Source organism: Copadichromis virginalis, linkage group LG8 (genome assembly GCF_057382275.1).
Source record: "Copadichromis virginalis isolate Kocher_CV1m ecotype Utaka linkage group LG8, C_Virginalis_male_GT1.1, whole genome shotgun sequence".
Lineage (NCBI taxonomy): Eukaryota > Metazoa > Chordata > Actinopteri > Cichliformes > Cichlidae > Copadichromis > Copadichromis virginalis.
Genome location: NC_140625.1, coordinates 18,621,882 through 18,641,726, shown reverse-complemented (window position 1 = coordinate 18,641,726; position 19,845 = coordinate 18,621,882). Strand labels below are relative to the sequence as shown.

At 44.9% G+C, this 19,845-nt stretch overlaps 2 protein-coding genes across 4 annotated transcripts in view; one reads left to right on the top strand and one right to left on the bottom strand.

The window, feature by feature from the left end:
- The window catches only part of afap1l2 (actin filament associated protein 1-like 2), a 48,680-nt gene that overhangs the window by 13,233 nt on the left and 15,602 nt on the right, over positions 1-19,845 (bottom strand). For 2 of the 3 annotated variants that reach the window (XM_085466288.1, XM_085466291.1), the window contains exons 2-4: positions 18,594-18,722; positions 14,302-14,364; positions 6,022-6,113 (exon numbers count right to left, since the gene is read on the bottom strand). In XM_085466288.1, coding sequence (XP_085322414.1) covers positions 6,022-6,113; positions 14,302-14,364; positions 18,594-18,722 — 284 coding nt within the window. The remainder of the gene's footprint in view (positions 1-6,021; positions 6,114-14,301; positions 14,365-18,593; positions 18,723-19,845) is intronic. The other variant, XM_085466289.1, reaches the window with a different exon arrangement.
- On the top strand, positions 3,464-6,027 carry LOC146703163 (kelch repeat and BTB domain-containing protein 13). Its single transcript, XM_085466294.1, has one exon. It carries the CDS (start codon positions 3,616-3,618, stop codon positions 5,131-5,133), a length of 1,518 nt encoding a protein of 505 aa, XP_085322420.1. The 5' UTR covers positions 3,464-3,615; the 3' UTR covers positions 5,134-6,027.

The following is a 19,845-nucleotide window of genomic DNA, read 5'->3' as shown; positions in this document are numbered from 1 at the left end:
GCGGTCACAAACCTGTGGTGGGTCTACAGATACCAGAGTGATTTACTGGTTCAGCTTAGAAACAGAACAACAAAAAATAAAAACACAGCCATATTTGTCTGTTTGTGTAAAAATCATTATTTCTGATGTGGGCTGTCAGTGACAGACGCAGCAACTCCCAGTAAACAGGGAATTCCCTGTTAGTGAGCTTTTCCCACCATATCACTTCAGTGAGCTAAGACATTTTCAGTAATCCATAGCAGATGTTATAATAACTGGCGTCATGTCACGGTCCGCGAGCAGTCACAGTGATGAAGACTCACTTGTGTGATTAGCCTGCATGCCTGAACATGGAGGAAAGCAGCCACTAAGCAATGTGTTGGCAGAAATGTTATCACGGCCGTTTAGGGAGGGTAACATCCCTTATACATCATGGAGCTATTTAAGATGCGTCATTATACAAGCATCAGCAAATGTGACTGTCAGTGTGTCATGAGACCTGCTCTCGAAAATGACCAAAATATATAAAGTCTATTTAAACACACAGGTAACTGATGCTGATAATAACTGATGCTGCTACAGGTATATTGGCTCACTTGTGCCCACATATTCTTCTGAACTTTCTTTAATTCGTAAGTGAAACTGTCAGTGTGTGTGTTTCCAGTTAGGTGATAAGCAGAAAAAACCTACCACGTTTTTTTGATAGCAGGAAATACTGAAGCAAATCAGCAACAGAAGAAGTTGTACTCTTGGTTTAAACACCCTACTATGAGGCAACAGTGATAACCACTGAGATAAGATGTTGGCATTACTAGGGTGTCTATTGACCATTGTTATTTTTAATCACAGGAGTTACATCACTCCTTCTTACTCGTTTATTTCTGTAAAATTATTATAACTTTATAATTTAGGTTGTAGAAAATGATGGAGGCAAAACTAAAATTAAGTCATGTAAACCCCCATTTATCCTAATTGCCAACAGGGGGCTTCAAAATTGAATTCAACTGTAAAGAAATCAGTGAAAATATTTTAGATTTTTCCTGATTTATGATCTAGGTAAATTCTCTCCTCGTCAACTTATCATCTCAATTGCTATTTCCAAGTTAGATTTATGTTTATTTTGTATATTAATGTTACATTTACCCCCAGCCAATTACCCAAGTGGCTCAGGATCATGTCTCTTCTTCTTTTGCAGATGATCAAGCGGTGACCTCAAGAAAAACTTGCTGCTGAGTATCAAACTATAGGAATGAGAATTAGCACTTCCAAATCTGAGGCCATGATCAGAAAAAAGAATAGTGCACAAGCTGATTTTAAGACTCTCTAGGTCTGAGTGGAGATGGACATCGAAAGATGGATTGATGTGGGTTTTGGGAGCGATGTGAGCGCTGTACCATTTTTTTGTGATTAAGAGAGTGCTAAGGGAAGCACTGATCTTCCGACCTTCACCTTTGGCCGTGAGCTCTGGGTAGTGCCTGAAAGAACTGAATCATGGATACTAGCGTCAGATATGAGCTTCCTCCGAAGGGTGGCTGTATTCTTCCTTAGAGGAAATTTGTAAATTGAGAGGGATTCAGAGCCTGGCCACTACTCCACATCAAAAGGAACCAAATGAAGTGACTTGGACATATGAATAGGATGCCTCCTAGGTACCTTGTAGGTGAGGTCGTCTGAGCATGTCCTGCTGGGAGGAGGCCCTGTAGCAGATCCACGATACACTCGAGAGATTACATCTCTTGGCTGGTGTGGGGAGTGGAAGGTCTTGGCATAGAGTGTGTGCCCTGAGACTTGAGCCCAGATAAGAAAATTGATGGTGGATGGATGTTATGTTTAGAGTGAACAAACAACAATCGATTACGGGTATGACTATCTTGGTATTGACAAGTTTCTGCCATATGACAATGTGCTCTCAGTGTCCTCAACACTTAGATCCACCCCTCGCTGTTGATGCCCTGATTTAAAGTATTCAAGATGACCATGGCCAAAATGCCAAACTCAATCCAACAGGTGACAACATTGTGGCTATGTCCGTTTTTACATAGAGCTCATGGTTTCATAACCCATATATACTGCAAATAACAAGTCAAGAGAGTTAGAGACAAGCCTGGTCTAAGCCTTAATAATAGTTATATACAAAAGCAGTTAACAGGAATTTCCTGAGAAAGTTATTATTCTGTTTCTCACTTCTCTCTCACTCTCTCACTGCAAGAGTGTAAACTTCTCCAGAGTTTAAAAAAAGTAGTCAAGAGTTAAGCATCTGCTATTAATTAAAACAAAAAGTCAGGCATTCCAGAGGAACCGCAGTAAGCCACCCCAGACTGCCCACCCACTCTTATCTCTATCTTTTTTCTTTTTCTTTTTACATTTCCTCAACTCCAAATATATTAAATTGGCTTGTTGTCTGAGCCAAGCCTGAAGAGAAGCATAGTAAGCCATTCCAGGGAGGTGTTGCACTGGTGAAAAAGCATCAGGGACATGCCAGGTGTGTGTATCCATTCTCCCAGAAGACTTTGCTATTCTTCTGTCTCTAATAGTCACTTTAGCCCCTTCCTTTCACTTCTCTCACGCACAAACACACTTCTTCACCACAGAAACATCGACTAGAAGGGAAGAAATGAGGAGTCGGAGGATAAATAACAAAGCAAGGAGAGAGGGTGGCGGGGTGTGGTGGAGGGGCTTTGAGTAAAGAGTGGGAAAAGAGAGCCCAAAAAACGAACAGTCAGAGGAACATGGAAAATCCCTGGTTCCCATGCCAAGAATTCGGTGCAGTGAAAGCACACACACACACACACACACACACACACACACACACACACACACACACACACACACACACACACACACACACACACACACACACACACAGTGTATCTGAAAGCCTGCTGGGAGCTCAATGTAAAAGGTGGTGATAAAAATTATCAGTTTGGTTTCTAGAGAACAGAGTTCAGGAAAAATCCCTGATCCTTTGCCTCTGTTACTTGTTACTTAGTAACTTTTTTGATTTAGAAATTATGAAATTAAAAATTTAATGAGTGAAAATAAAAAAGAAAAGAGACTATACGTTATCTACATGGCAGGAGGCAGAATGCAAAGATTTCACATGACACAAACTATTTGTTTTCCTGTTATTTTGCCTTCTTGGGAAAACTTTGACCTTTTCTAAAACCTTGATATTTTTGGTACCAGTCCCTTTTTTGCCAGCTTAATCCTTTTCAAGTTACCTACTTAAAATGTATGGCTGCAAATGGGTCTTCATGTGTAACATTTAAATAGCCATTTTAAACCAAGCTGGATTTAAAGGGATAACGTAATCATGAATAATTCAGTAAATACTTACTTTATGCTAGCCAGTCTTATTGCGGTTATGATAATGACCAGTTGCCGGCAGCCACATTACCGCTACAGTGCATGTCAACAGTTTTCCTTTCCCTGCCTGACGCTTGCAAGTGGCACAGCTGCTATCTATAGTCCATCTCTATTTTAAGACCATGCAGACAGGACGCAATGGAGCTCACACAAATCTTTATTTACCATGCAGCTCGAGGGAAAAAATGGCTATTCCACACTCGAGTCACACACAAAATAATTACTTGAGAGGCCGTTTTAGGAAGAACAGAGATCCTGGTTTAAGAGACCATGGAAATGCCCGAAGGCCTGGGAATCAACCGGGATATTCATGCCGAGAATGCGACCCTTGATCTGGAGAACAGAGAGTGCCAGGCAGGCTGGCTGAGAGTGAGGGTGGAGGACAGTTGGTTCACTGTGGAGCGGGCTTTTCTCCTTAAGTACAGCGACTATTTCTGTGCTCTTTTTCACTCTGGGATGAAAGAAAGTCAGCAAGATGAGCTCTACCTGAAAGGAGGAGTGCACGCAAGAGGTTTCCTCATTGCCCTTGCAGTCTGCAGGGGAGAGATTCCCACCATCAGTGAACCAGATGAGCTTGTCGAAGCGGTCGAGTGTGCTGCTTTTCTACAGGTTGAACATTTGGTCCTGCATCTTTGCGACATTATAGACTCGGACAACTGCCTTCTGCTTTACCATACAGCCTCCATATTTGGGGTGCACGCACTGTTTCACAATGCTGCACTCTTTCTTTGTGACACCTTTGATGATCTCAAGGATGAAGCAGAAAGTTCAATCCCCGAGGAGCTGCTGCAATACTCTCAAACTTTGTCCCCTTCTTCTTTTATTGCTATAGGGACCCATTCTCCTTCACTGGAGCTGCTGCAAGACTCCTTCAGGGTCGTTTGCTACCTCGACGAAAAAGAGGGGCAGTGGAAACATCTGACAGACCTACCAACTGCTTGCAGCACCTCCATGGCTGGAGTAGCAGTGGTTGACAATCGCTTATATATCGTTGGTGGGGTTTTTGGTTACAGTAAGGACACAGTGGACAGTAGCTTCTGCTACAACCCCGATTCAGGACTTTGGACTACTCTCCCAGGTCCCCAGCAACCCAGATATAATTTTACCCTTCTTGGGCACGGGGGTCAGCTCTACGCCATTGGTGGAGAGTCCCAAAAGAATATAATTTCCACAGCAGAGAGGTATGATGTTGTAAAAGGAGAGTGGACATTTATACAGCATGCGCCACGACCCGTAGCATCTGCAGCTTGTGCTGTCGCTAGACGACGGATATTTATTTGCTTCTGGAAGCCACCAGACACCACAGACATCTATGAATACGTACCTGTGAATGATGAGTGGAAGCTTGCTACCACACTGATCAGACCTCAGAGCTATGGCCACTGTATGGTAGCTCACAAGGACAATTTGTATGTGATGCGCAACGGGCCTTGTGACGACTTTCTTCGCTGTCTAATGGATTGTTATAATATCACAACAGGCCAGTGGACAGCTATGCATGGGCATTACATCAACAGCAAGGGAGCTCTGTTCACCGCAATGATCAGGGGGGATTCTGCGTTCACAGTGAAACACATGTTAACTCTTGTGTATACCATCACTGAAAATGGATGGAAGCCCCGTAAGCAGATGAACGGATTTCCAAAGAGTGGTTCACTGTGGACATGTTTACTCAGGCTTCCCAAGACGGGGCCAGTTATACCACAGCTGGATGCAGAAGGCAAGGAAGGAGAAATGCCTCTGTCAGACCTGTCTGAGGCATATCTGGAAGCTATACAGCACTTGTGAAATTATTGTACAACTGAAAAGTAAAACGTTTTTTGAGTTTTTAAATAATAAAATAAATCCTCGAAAATACTGCTGCTAAATAATTCTGAAGGCTCCAAATGGACAAAAATTGACTTTATTTCAATGCATCCAATTCACATGCACTCTCACACACATGCTGACAAGCACTTGCACTGATTAACAACAGCTGCTACTGCAGTTTATAGTAGGGAGGCCACTGTGCATGTGTGTGAAGTTCAAAGGCACTGACGGGATGTTTTAAACCTTTTTCCTGAAGTCACACTGGGCCAATTCAGAAGCCACTGGTCTCCTAGTCAACATGAAACACAGTGTAGTTCCCTCTCACACACTCCTGAACAATCACCTCTCCAGTCTTGTAGCCCCATGGGTTGTTAAATACCTGCTTCTGAGGGAGAACACATTTCACGAAGCCTCGGCTTGCAACTCTGATGGTTGAGGGGAATGATTTTGGCTTGCATGACCACAGACGTTATTTGTGTCATTATATTAAAACTGCTGCAGCTGGGTTTCAATATCTGACAACAACCCATTAACTTACAGTACTTTTTACTGTAAGTTACAGTACTGTTTTTAGCACTACGCTTCTTAGTGATAGCTGTGCACATACTGTAACACAAGACCAAAATGCTGTCGGTTACATATCAATTTGGAATTTGTCTTCTGGCTTCTTTGGTATACAGTAGGATATCTTGATCACCACTGATTTGTTCCATCTACTATATTACTTCAGCCACTGACTTGGGTCAGTGCTATTAACATTCCCACAACCACAGTGGCAGAGACCCAAATATTTGTGCTGTTTAAGCCAAATCATTCTGCATCATTCTTCTGTTACTCCAATTATGGAAAGAACTGGTCAACACTTACTGTTCTGGGGGGTGGCAGGTCGGGAAGGTTCTTTTGTGGGACGGGGACACGTTTTGCTGCTTTTCCATTGAGCAGGGCATCTAATCTGTCATCTTGGTAACACAAGCAGAGAGTGGAAGGTCAGTATATACCAGGCATTTTGCATTTAAATTAATTTCCATAGCATACCAGAACATTTCAGGATAAATGAATAGCTGTCATCTTGCAAGTATAAATTCCACATATCCAGCTATCTCGGTTAAATATTAATGCAGTGGTATCCCCAACTAACACAATGATATAATCTTCATATCTATATCTATATATATATAGATATATATATAGCTTTTCAAACCTTGCAGTCAACCTGTTCATAACTGGGCTTTGAAAGTGCAAATTTACTTGTTTGTTCCTGCTGAAAGCCATGTTCTGTTAAACTAATCCATGGGTTCCAAAACTGTGAGCTGAGGCAAGTGAAAAATAAACATGCAAGAGTTTGCTGATGCTATCGTGTTCACATCATTTGTGTAAGATTCAAAATATTTCCTTTAACAAAGTTAATTATTGATAAAAATGGTATGATGTAGGGCATGAGTTAATATTTTGCCTCTGAACGGGCATGCTAGAAAGAGTGTTGGCTATGTTAGCTATGCTAGCATTTAGCATGCAGATACGGAGTGATAACATCATATACAGTATGATAACAAACCTCTACACTGTCTTAAACCAAACTCCCCCAAATGTTAAAATACTAACAATGGTATGGCCACTTGTGGTGTCAAGCATTAAGTCATAATTTTGTCTTTTTTTTTCTTTGTTTTATCATGCTAACCTAAACCATTTAGGATAATATCAGTAGGTCATTTTGATTCATGCATTTATCTTTCTTCTAATATTGTAAGATCTTTACCTTACCATATAAACCATCTTAAGGCAACTGTTTTTGTGAATTGGGGGTGTATATTGTGGCGAGCTCAGACAAGGAGGAGACGTAGGTATCGTTTGGTCTTGCTTCCCGTGAGCTAGCCAGGGAGCACAGCCGTTTATTAACATTTGCAGAAGAACACTGCCGCTAGCTAACTGCTCAGCGCGGCAACAACAACAGCAACACCCACAGCGCCCTCTGACAGAAGGACACACCGTCGCAGCGAGAGGGCGTCACCCGTCACTATGGCAACATAAACAAACATAACTGTACAAACAGAACCCCGAACAGCCCTGACCCGCTACATAGCCCCCACCTAAGGGGTCAGTCGTCCCCGACGACCCCATTACCCCACACGAAGTCCTGCAAATGTCCAGGTGCCTTCTTTTGGCGCACTGGCCGGTCACGACCGGCGGGGGAAAAGTCACTCGGGTCAGAACATGGGGTGCCACCATCATCCCCTGCCCCGGCGTCTGCCGGAGCGAGCGGTCGGTACGGTGAGAGCCTGTCCCGGTGCAACACCACCATGCGCCCCGGCCCCGGCATGCGGATACGGTACACCACGTCTGTTAGCCGCTCCACGACCTCCGCCGGCCCTTGCCAGTGACTGCAGAGTTTGGGGGACACTCCTCTCTTGCGAACTGGGCAGTACACCCAAACCTTGTCGCCAGGCATGAAAACCCCCCCTCGGCACTTGGTGTCGTAGGCTCTTTTCTGTCGTACTTCGGCGCTGGCCTGGGCCTGGCGGGTGTAGTCATGAACCACCTGCAGCCGCTCCCTCAGCCTCCAGTAGTAGTCCATCTCTGGCCCACCATCAATCTCTGGCTCGGGGGGGGGGACCCGAACACCAGATCCACAGGCGTCCAGAGCTCCCGTCCAAACATCAGAGCGGCAGGTGTGCACTGGCTGGACTCCTGCACCGCAGTCCGATACGACCAAAGGACCAGGGGCAGATGTCGGTCCCAATCCCGCTGGTGGCGGCTGGTGAGAATGGCGAGCTGGGTGGCCAGCGTGCGGTTGAAGCGCTCAACCAAGCCATCGCTTTGTAGGTGGAGCGGTGTGGTTCTCGTCTTCTCCACCCCCAGTCGCCAGCAGATCTCCCCGAAGACCTTCAATTCGAAGTTACGCCCCTGGTCACTGTGGAGCTCAGCCGGGACCCCAAATCGGGTGAACATCTCCTCCACCAGCTTCTCGGCCGTCGTCGTTGCGCTCTGGTCCGGCACCGCGTAGGCCTCTGGCCACTTCGTGAAATAGTCCATAGCCACCAACACATACCGGTTCCCTGACTCTGTGACGGGGAAAGGCCCTAGGACGTCCACTCCCACTCTTTCCATTGGGGCCCCCACCAAGTACTGCTGAAGGGGGCAGTGGAGCGTTGAGTTGGGCCCTTTTGTGCCGTGCAGGTGTCACAGCAGTGCACATGAAGTTCCACATCCCGTCGACAGCCAGGCCAGTAGAACCGTCCCCTGAGGCGGCGGAGAGTTTTGGCGTTCCCATAGTGTCCTGCCCCCACCGAGCCGTGGACCAGCTCAAGCACCTGCGACCGCAGCGACCGAGGCACCAACAGCTGCAGGAGATCTCTGCCCTGACCGGGGGCCCGCCATCTCCGGTACAGGAGGCCGTCGTGGGTCTCCAGATTGTTGTGCTGGGAGTAGTAGGCCTTCACCTCGGGCTCCTGTCCCGACACCCCCGTCCAGGCGGGGCGTTGCGCCGCCTCCAGCCAGGCTCCCACCTGAACCAACGTCGCGTCAGCCTCCTGCTCCCGCTTCAGCTGCTGCGTTGTCAATGGGAGCCACCCCCCTCCTCCAGCCGTGGCCTGAGCAGTAGCCACCCCCAGCACCTCCTGGGTCCGCTCCTCCTGTCGCAGGCAGTAGCGGCACTCGACGGCTACGCAGGGCCGTCTGGAGAGGGCATCAGCGTTGCCATGCTGTCGACCTGGCTGATGCTGGATCTCGAAGTCATAGCCCTGAAGGACCTCCAGCCAGCGGGCCACCTGCCCTTCTGGGTGTTTGAAGTTCAGGAGCCAAGTCAGAGATGCATGGTCAGTGCGCAGGAGGAACCGGCAGCCGTGCAGATATGGCTGGAAGTGCCGCACCACTAGCACTACGGCCAGCAGCTCCCGCCGGGTCACGCAGTAGTTCCTCTCGGCTCGCCCCAAGGCACAACTGAAGTACGTCACCACCCGTTCTCCAGCCTCGTCCTGCTGGGAAAGGACCGCCCCGACCCCTACATTGCTAGCATCAGTGTCCACAATGAAAGGTTGCCGGGCGTTGGGGTAGGCCAGGACTGGGGCTCTGGTGAGGGCCTCCTTCAGCTGTGCAAAAGCCGCAGCACAGGTATCCCCCCAGCCAAACAGCTGTCCCTTGTCAGTCAGGTGGTGGAGGGGGCTGGCCATTGTCGCGAACCCTTTGATGAACCGACGGTAGTAGGAGGCTAGGCCCAGGAAACTCCGCAGTTCTTGGACGTTCGAGGGAGTCGGCCAGTCCCGGACCGCAGCCACTTTTGTGGGGTCAATGGCGACACCTCGAGCGCTGATCACATGGCCCAAGAACGTGGTCTCTCTCGCCAACAGCCGGCATTTTGCGGGGTTGAGCCGCAGCCCAGCTCATCGGATGGCACTCAGGACCTCGCTCACGTGAGACAGTGCATTGTCGAAGTCGCCACCGTGCACAAACAGGTCATCCAGGTACACAACACATCCGCTACGAGGGATATCCACGAGCACCCTCTCCATCAGCCTCTCAAACGTCGCTGGCGCATTGCAGAGCCCAAATGGCATGACCCTGAACTGCCACAGCCCCTGTCCAATGGTGAATGTCTTAGGCCTTGCGTCAGGGGCTAGCTCCACCTGCTAGTAACCGTTGCGTAGGTCGAGGGAGCTGAACCAACTGGAGCCGGCAACGTAATCTAGGGCCTCGTCGATCCGCGGCAGCGGGTACGAGTCCTTCTTGGTGACTGCATTGAGACGGCGAAAGTCCACGCAGAACCTCGGGCTGCCATCCTTCTTCCCCACCAGGACCACAGGTGCCGCCCATGGGCTATTGGACGGCTCGATCACCCCAGCCGCAGCCATCTCACGGATCTTCTCTTTCTCTACCTGCCGTTTTGAGAGGGGCAGCCGGTGTGGGCGCAGACGGATGGGCTGAGCAGAGCCGGTGTCGATGGTGTGCTGGACCAGACTCGTCTGCCTACAGTCTTTGTCACTGGTGGCAAAGATGTCCACGTTCTCGTCCAGGAGGCACCTCAGGAGGCCTACGCTACTGCGCTGCCAAAGGTCATCAACAGCCTCAATGGTCTCGGTCGAAGGAGGTTTGTCAGGCTGAGAGGCTGAGGCTGAGGCTGAGGCGAGTGGAGATGACCCGGAGCCACCGGCATCCAAAATCTGCTGAGCGGCAGCTGCCCGACGCCTGTCTCATCTGGTCCCCGTTCCCTGCTTTTGGCCGCGCTGGAGAGCAAAAGTCTCTGCGCCAAGAGTGATAGCCAGCTTCACGGTGTCGACGCAGGCCCCCCAGCGGCTCAGCAGATCCAGGCCAATGATGCACTGGTCTTGAATGTCGGCGAGCCAGAAGTCGTGCACCAGCTCTAGATCCTTCACTCGGATCCGCAACGGTTTATTCCCCCGCATAACAGTTTTCTCCCCCGTCACTGTCATCAGCTGGGTGTCTGTGGGCAACCAACCCTTCACCAGTGGCCCGGATGTTCCAGGGAGCACGCCAGGTCGTATCAGGGAAATGGTAGACCCTTTGTCCACCAGGGCCTGGCATGGCTGGTCCTCAACACAGCAGCTCAGGTAGAGTCCCTTGAGGTGCCCAACTCGGCCCACCACTGTGCATCGTCCTTGGAGGGGGGCAGGAAGCTGGAGCGGTGGTCCCCTCACTACACCGCTCCCTCCTTGTTTCCCTGAGGCTGCGTAGTTCTGGTCTTCGGGGATGGTGCTGGGCAGTCATGCGCCACGTGGCCAGGCTCATCGTACCGGTAGCAGCGGTCGGTCAGTCAACGAGGACGCCTCCGGGGCACCGAGGGTTGCAGCTGGGACATCTCGGCGACCTCCCCCTCCCCGTCGCAGTCTGTGGCTCTGATTTGGGGGTAGTTTGGGGGGGGGCACCTGCTGGTTAGGTCGTGAGGTGAGCACCGGCTCCGCCCTTTCAGCCTCAAGGAGCGCCTCACGGAGGGTCTGAGGCATGGCCAGGCGGACGTGTTGGCGTAGTCGCTCGGGGAAAAGTCCTTGCAGAAAAGCATGCAGGCTAATCTCCTCACGGGCTGCTGCTGGAAACTCCGGGTAGCCACGACGAGCATACAGCAACACGTCTGCTGCAAAGGTGCCCAGGCTCTCCTCCGGTCGACGGCTCCAGTTGGTTAGCTGCTCTCTTCTCTGATCAGTGGAGTGCCGGTGCCTAAATCGCCTCTCGAGTGCCGTAGTGAGGGCCTGGAGCTCATGCTGCTCTGCCGGGGCTAGGTCAAGGAGTATCTGCAGTGCATCTCCCTCTAATGCTAGTGCTAGGTGTGTAGCAGTCTCCTCTTCGCTCCAGCCACTATGTCTGGCGGCCAGCCGCACTTGTGAGAGGTAGGGCTCTAGCGGGGTTAGCCCGTTGTATTTCGGTACCTTAACTGGCGTGGTAGGCATAACTGCTCGCGGCTGGGGGCTCGGCGTGTGGGTCGACAGAGGTAGCCCATGAAGCATTGCCCTAGCATCTGTCGCGACGGGCCGCCGCCGCGGTGCGCTCGCGCCATCCGGACCCGTCCGGGGACTTACATGGCCGCTCACATCCTCTCTCTTCAATCGCCGGTTTCCCAAGCGGGGAATGTTCTCCTCGACAGCTTGCTCCAGCCTCTGAATGTCTCTCTCCATTACGGCGAGGGTGAGCTATCCCACTTCTGACACCAATGTGGCGAGCTCAGACAAGGAGGAGACGGAGGTATCGTTTAGTCTTTAGTCACTATGGCAACATAAACAAACATAACTGTACAAACAGAACCCCGAACAGCCCTGACCCGCTACAATATTTAATATTAATATGAGGCCTAATGAGCGTGACAAAATGGCACAGCAATTTTCTCTTTAAGATCTTCTTCAGTGTCTTATATTTTTTTGGTCTCAAATGGGACCTTCAGAGAACATCCTTAAGCCAACTAGAGTTCATATATGTGTTATAAAAAGTCCCTGTCTGTACCTTTGCTCTATACCTTTTTGTATCATTACAAGAATAGAAACACGCTGATATGAACTGCAGCAAAAGCACTGCATTACCACAGGCTGCACGTGTACTATCACGTACACGTAAGATAATTGAACCAGGCTGCCTGTCGTTTTATGAGCAATGCTTTACAGTAAAAGAAAAGGTAAATAAATAAATAATGTAGCTCATCCTATTTTAACAAACAAAGTTCACTCCGAGTGTATTTCATCCCCCCCTCACATGAGTTTCTGTGGTAGACAGCGTGTGGCTTTGTAAGCATCGCTGCTGAAAATATGTGTTAACTCTAGTGCTCATTCAAACCACATTCTTTATCACTGTCCAAACAAAACAGGTCAGTCTCAGATGTTGAGGCTCTGCGAAGAAACAGACAGGAAATGGTGGGCGAGTGCTGAGGAGCTGAAGGGGCCACAGCTTGCAGCGGCTTATCATGTCTGTTCAGTTGAAAGTAAACTGAGCATGAGATGGAAATAGTGTAACAACTATGCGCCATCTGACCTTCATGGATAAACGCAAAATTACACTAAAAGCCCTTTTTTTAAAAAGAAGGAAAAAAAAGGTGCTTTCTTTGTTTCATATTCAGAAAAATTTACTCTGAAATGAAGTCATCATAACAGGATTATGTAAGTACAGTAGGTAATTTGTAAGCAATATGAATATTAGCTACACTAACGATATATAATACAGACATGACGAGCTTTTGCCAGAAACCTTTTATGTTTAGATTGGCGACCTGTTCTGTCGTTTATCCTGATAAAAAATAAGCGGAAGAGAATGGATAGATGGATGGAATAATCCAAGAATAGATGGATGAAACCTAAAGAATGACAAGGAAATGTGAAAATGTGACATTCAACTCTGTGAGGTTGCAAACTTTGCCTTGATCTAAATTTGTTCGCATGCAAAAAATCGACCTAGTTTACCATCTTAGTCAGCAGTTCTTTGGTTTTTACTGGCATGCAACACCGTGTACTGCTGATGCAATGCCAATGAATGGTGGGTGAGTTTGGTAGGTATGTGGTCGGAAAACAAAGAATAAGATTAACTGAAACAGATGCCACCAATTTTGAGAATTGATATTCATTCTTTTTTCAAAGTATTGAGCTTTATGTCAAATAGATTTTTACACCTGTTAGTATAGTAATTTTTTTTTAAAAAAGAACCTGCTGGAAAAGTCAGCAGTGGCTAATAATTATTGGGATTATTGAGCACAAACTTTTATGAAAGATTTCAGTTTTGTATGTGACATTTGTCTTAATTAGTTGAGCTTGACTCAAACATTGTTATAAAACTATGTCAGTAATTCCGTGTTAAGCCTTTCGTTTATTAGCCCTAATTTTCAACAGAATAACATCTTTAAATATTATTGTTTGAAGCCTGTATTTTTTAGGCGTATACGAGACAATTCAGCACAAAGAGTCTGTGTATGTGTGAAGTTGTAAAATTAGTAATTTGTGGGTGTTTTCTTGTGCTAATCCAAATGTATGCAGTTGTTTTTTGACAGCTGACGATGCCTTATTGACGTAAAATTTTTGCATTGTGGATTACAGTTCAGTGCAGTGAAGGATCAGTTTGTTCCATAATCCAGTTTGCACAGTGCTTAATTGAACAAACCAGAAATCGAGAGCACAAGAGATTTACATTGTACATAAGATATTTGAGTGGACATAACAGTTTTTATCAACCAAAATTTATTTATCTATTAACTCATATTACTGTTATATTATTCTTTCACTTTCCTGGTTCACTGTGTACAGAATTTTGTAATACAATATGGTAAAGTAAGCCAAACAGCCTGGTAAGACTATGAAGTCATTAAAAAATGATGGTGCTAATACGCAGATCAGTCTGAACAGTGATATAAGCAATTTTGGACAGATGCGGCCAAGGCAAAATGGGATTGAATATCTGCTTTAATATATTTTAGGCGAGTGTTGATGATTTATTTATGCACAAAGAGAAAATGTACACCTCAACAATTGAGTTTCAATGTACAAGCTGGAATGTGGAACAAACCGGTGCTTCGGTGCGCTTAACAGTTTACACGTTTTCATTCAATCTGCCATCAAACATTTACATTTGCATTTCTTATTATACAATTTCTGAAGCTATACTTACATATACATACAAAAACCACTAAGTCATTTTCAAAGTTCAAAGAGCAACATTTAAAACTCACACCTTTACCATTTTTTTCTTTTCCCGGAACGACTTTGTTCATGTAGATATACTCCTCATCAGCACCTGTAAACAGAGACAGCAGAAGGTGATTAACTGCTGACAGCAGTGCACTTTTGCATAGATGTTTTTGCTCTGTGGTTAGCTACCACAAACACCTTTATTGAATTTAAGCAAACCTTACAAAACAACAAACACAAATGCCAAGAAAATATGAGCTTATGCACAGGTATTTTTGTCTTTTTTACTGTTTAACGCTTGCTTTGAATTCCCAAAGTTGATTTTTTTTGATTTGGTTGAATATATTCACAGTGTGACTTAACTGCAAACGATAACACGGAAAGAATGCATATTTTGCTTTCCCTTGAGACAGCTGATGGGAAAATCTGATTCCACCTTGGTGCAAAACAAACTTCCATCGTGCTTGTCAAAAAGAAGTCCAGGATAAAAGGGAAACTTCACCCAAACAAGTAGTCCATTGTGCACATAGATAGGGCCACTATTCACACCCACTCTTACCGTGGCAAGCATTCATCAGGCATTAGTCAGAGTACTCCTTGCCTGCACAGATACAGCACTGTGTCACGTCTGTAGCGGAAGTTTTACATTGCTTTTTAATATACAAGGCAACTCCTGAACTTAATCCACCTGTTCATAACAATCATGTATTCACAAAAACTTTGCATTTGACTCTAAAAGTGATCCATTTTCTGTTTCTTTTGCATGGTTAGAGGAGCTGATCATAACCAGACTAAGGAACTAAAGGATGAACTTGACTTCACTTGCACTCAACTCTTCAGGCAAAAAGTGGAGATGATGAAACCTTCTTACATACATCAATGCTAGAGTCAGCGAGGAAAGGACTACAGCTGGAGTCATGTCACTCTCAACATGGTGGAGTAATTACAAGCTGGTGAGGACATCGCCATAACATTGCCACACAAACAGTCTGAAGAAAGGCCTTTTCTTGAACAATAAACACAGAGGTTGTGGCTACGAAGGCTCCATTTGGTTACTGTAACCTGTTATGGGAATTTGTTCCGGAGCTGCAGCACAGTTTTTCACTGGAATTAAATATTTTAGCTGACTTAGATTAGAGGAAATCAAACAAAACTCTAACCTTGGGTGATACTGCGGAGAAGGGCTTCTCCTTTGAAATAGATATCATGAGGTGAAACCAAACAGCAGCAGCATAAAATGATGTTTTGCCTGTACAGTGAAAACAGATTTTCGGGGAACAAAGTTGAAATGCTATTTATAAATTGCTGCTCAGAGGAAGTGAGCATCCCCAGAGGATAAATGCAGCTTCGGAAAAATGATACAGCTTGGAGCCAGAAGAGGAAGTACGGAGAGACGAGTCCAAGACCTGAACATGGAAAAGCTTGACTGCTGGTGTGTGTTAGTGAACAGTGTGAGAGCTCTCTGAGAAAAACAGGGCGAAAGAGAGTTGACTTTTAAAATCCAGAAGTGAGAAGGTGACAGCAAATGACAAAAATGGCAAAGAATCGGGGTCATTACAAAAACCAACCAAACAAACAAACAAAAAGTCATTATCATATTTGTGTCAAACTATTTTTGAGGTAGCGGTAGCATGTCATTAATTAGTTGCTTCAAAGATTAAGTAGCAGGCATAGAGCACCATAAATCACATCAGCCCACCAGCAGTTGCAAGAAAAAAAACTCACCTGAAGCTGTTTAAAAAGTTAACAAGTTAAGTTTTAGCTTGATTATAAACTGAAAATTGTAAAAAATTGCATGAAGCAAATAATTTTGCAACAGAGGGAGGAATGTAGTAAAGAAAAAAAGAGCAATCCTGCAGGCACAATGTGGCTTTAGCTACCAAAATTGAGATTAAGTGATGTTTTTGCAAAGCTTGCAGGGATATGATTATGAAAGGTTAGTAAGAGCTCAAAATAACAAAATAAAACCAGAGTAGGTGGTTTAATAACTTCTCCTAGGCCAGTTTCACTTAAGTGTGGGAAATGCAGGGAATGACCACATGTTACATAAGATACTTTGTTGAATGGCAGATTAACTGCCAGCCGGTCCATGCAGCTTTTGAATGAATTGAAACATTTGTGGTTAACCTTCAACCAGTGTTACAGTTTTGGATGCAAAAATCAAGAGAACAGTTTAAAGGTTTGTGACAAATTCTTCTACTGAAATTAACTTTTTTTTTAAAAAAAAAAGAAAAACCTAATAATGCACCAAACAACAAAACAAAACACTGCAACATTGTTGTAAGTGGATTTATGCATACTAATAGGCCAACTAGAAACACTTCCACAGCAACTTTAAAGTGAACCTTTCATACTTTTTAATTATTTCCTTTCACACACTTATGGTACAAAGAACATACACCCTCTATCAAGTTTTAACATAAAATCTAGACCCTAACATCAGGTCTTAAAATGAGCTAAATATAAGCTCAGATGAATAATAAAACATGACACATCAAAGTGTGTCATTATTTATTTACTATAAGAAAAACTAAACCAAATTGCTGAAGCAGTGTGTGAAAAACTAAGCACATCCCATAATTTAATATGTTGTAGAACCACCAATAATGACGTGCTTATCAGTCTTTCACATCATTAAAGAGGAATTTTGAACTTCTCTTCTTTAAAACACTGGTTCACTTCATTGAGGTTTCCAGGCATACATTTATGCACAGCTCTCTTACTTTGACTGCATCATTGCAACACTTTGATTCTTTTCTTTTTCAGTCATTCTGTTGTAGATTTACTCTTGTCCTTGGAATAATTTTTCTATTTCATGATCCAATTTCAGGCAAGCTGGTCGTACAGGTGGCCTCGCACTGGACTCTAGAATACTTTGGTGTACAGAGCTCATGGTTGACCCAGTGATGCAAGGTTCACAGGTCTTATGGCTGGAAAATCAACCTGAATCATTAACGTCCACCACCGTGCTTGACACTTGGTAATTATGACCTTGACATTAGGCGTTTGTGCTGATATGCTGGGTTTGATTTTTCCAACCGTGGTGCTGTGCACAATGGCCAAACATATTCACTTTGGTCTTGTCTGTCTAAAGGACATTGTTTCAGAAGTCTTGTGGTTTGTTCAGATGCAACTTTGCAAACCGAAGCCATGCTGTCATGATCTTTTTAGAGAGAAGAGGCTTTCTCTTGGCAACTATTCCAAAGAAGCCATACTTGTACAGTCTTTTTCTATTTGTACTGTCAAACTTTAACATTAACCATGCTAACTGAGGTCTGTAGAGTTTCTAGGGTTTTTTGTAGAATTTTATTACCTTGGGGTCCGACCACTAAAATGCCAAAACTTGATAAAAGTGCTCACACTTGCAGATAATCAGTTAATTAAAGTGTCTTTGATTAATAACACCTTGCTGCTACTTAATTCCTATCAAAGCAGTTAGGCTGTGCTTAGCTGTTTTAATGTGTTTTGGCTTATTTTTGTTAAAGATAATTACACAGTGTGATATATATGATGATTTTAGTTCATCTAGAGTTTGATCTAATTTTAGAACTTTAGTTTTACCAACACTGCACATCTACAGTTGCTCATGGTAGTGTTAAACATGACTAAATGTAACCACGGTTAGACTTGTTTAGGTCATTTCTCACTTCAAATGTTACATGTAACATGTTTGCAGTAATTCTACTCTGCAGTTTGCTGTGAGTCAGCTAATTCTGCGGTTATTTAGACTTCACAGTATATCTAACCTCCCAATTACATACTGGGAAGAATAATTTTCTCTTCCTCTCATGAAATTTTCCTAAGGAAGTTATTATATTGTAGTTCAGTAACTGTATGTCTATGACTTGTTTGCACGCTTTCACTTCCGATTTGTTATTTTTTTTAATCAAACATATCAAACCGATTTAAACTTTCCCCATAAAATATCCATGAAAATCAGTTCCTGAATAAATATGAAGTGAGAATTTGGTCATGCGGTTTCAGATTTGTATTTCTGTCTTCATCTGCTTTAAGTTTGAAGTTGTTTGGGCCGACATGTTAGAATATAGACAGATGTTATTTTATTATTACCGCTCACAGTTTTCTGACTTGTCTGGCACGTATAAGTTAAACTCTAAGCAAGTAGGACAGTTTTTAAAAAAACTGTAGCTGGTTGCCTTGACCATGTCTACAAGCCTGAATGCACTGAGTTACAGCCGTGTGATTGGCTGATTAGATATTGCCATTAACAAGTAGAAATTGTGTACCTAATGAAGTCGCTGTTGAGTGTATATCAACTGTACTTTGAAAAGACGGGTGAATAATGGTCCACTGTTTCTGAAAAAGTGCTCTTACCAGTCGAAGCTCTGTAGGACTGGAGGAGATCAGACAGCAAACCCTTCTGGACGGTGGCGTTCCCACTCAGCGTCTCCTTGTCCAAGATGACCAAGAAGCGGTGGAGCTCCATCAGGAGCTGGTCCAGCACTGGAAGCACAGACAGACAAGAGGGGCTCAGATTTACAGTGGTATAAAAATTCCTTTAAATTTTATTACACTTTTCTTGGCAAGAAAATATTTAGAAGCATTAAGACAATGGCTTAAAACCAGGACTGTCAAAGTTCCCATCATCAAGAAAAGCAAGAGTCATGAGGGAAAACAAAGCCTGTAATCTTTCCAGACAGCCATTATCAGAATATTGTGCTTTAATTTATGGCAGAGAACTTGTTCAACTTAGGGACTTGTCTTTTAACACTGATTTCAGTTCTTAGTTTAGCAGCTATTCCTTTCCCACTGACTTCCTTTTGTTCCTCAAGTTGTTTGCTGGTTGCCAGCATTTTGCATGGGAGAGACTCCTCTGAGGTTTTTCACTGGCAACAGCTGATAACCACTCAGACTTCATTTCTCATTCTCATTCCTCTCATCGAGCTGTTATTGACAGTTGCAAGTCCGTTTGAGGTTGTTTTGGGAGTTTAGCTAAAGGTCAAGCTCAGAGTAGGGAGGAGCCTAGGCTGGTGTTGGCGGGGCCAGTGTGTCTGGGTGCAGCCCACACACATCCTTCAGGGGTCAGCGCTGAGCTCAGAGTCCTCTCTGCTGTGTGGGGAGCTCTTTGTGTTTTCCTTCACTGTCTCTTGGCCTCATGAATAGGCCCCTTGCTACAGTGGGCCTCAGTGTGTGAGCACTTCAAGAGAAGAGACGGGGGAGGAAATAAAGAAGAAAGACCTTTTTTTAAAGAGAAGGTGGGGCAGGTAGTGGTGGTTGGGGGATAGAGATGCGTAATTATTCCTGACTTTTTTTTTTTGAAGAACTGCATATTTTCTGTTAATTTTCTAAAAAATGATGAATTAATCTATTTTACATGAATTGCAAGCACATATAGCTTTATTAAGTAGGAGCATATTCTGATGTTTGACCATCAAATTCATCCGCTCCTCTGAGCTGACTGTTGGCCCAATGGCTGATGAAAAATGATGATTAGCCAATCAGTGCCAGAGGCGGGATTAACACTACTTTTAAGTTGCTTTGAAGATGTGGACTAACATTAGAGTTGTGTGATACTTATTTACTTGGTATCAAGCTGGCAGCATGTCAGTACATTGCCAATACAGAT

What these genes read in the sequence shown, in the direction of transcription:
- LOC146703163 (XM_085466294.1), top strand. Translation starts at nt 3,616, where the DNA reads ATGGAAATGCCCGAAGGCCTGGGAATCAACCGGGATATTCATGCCGAG.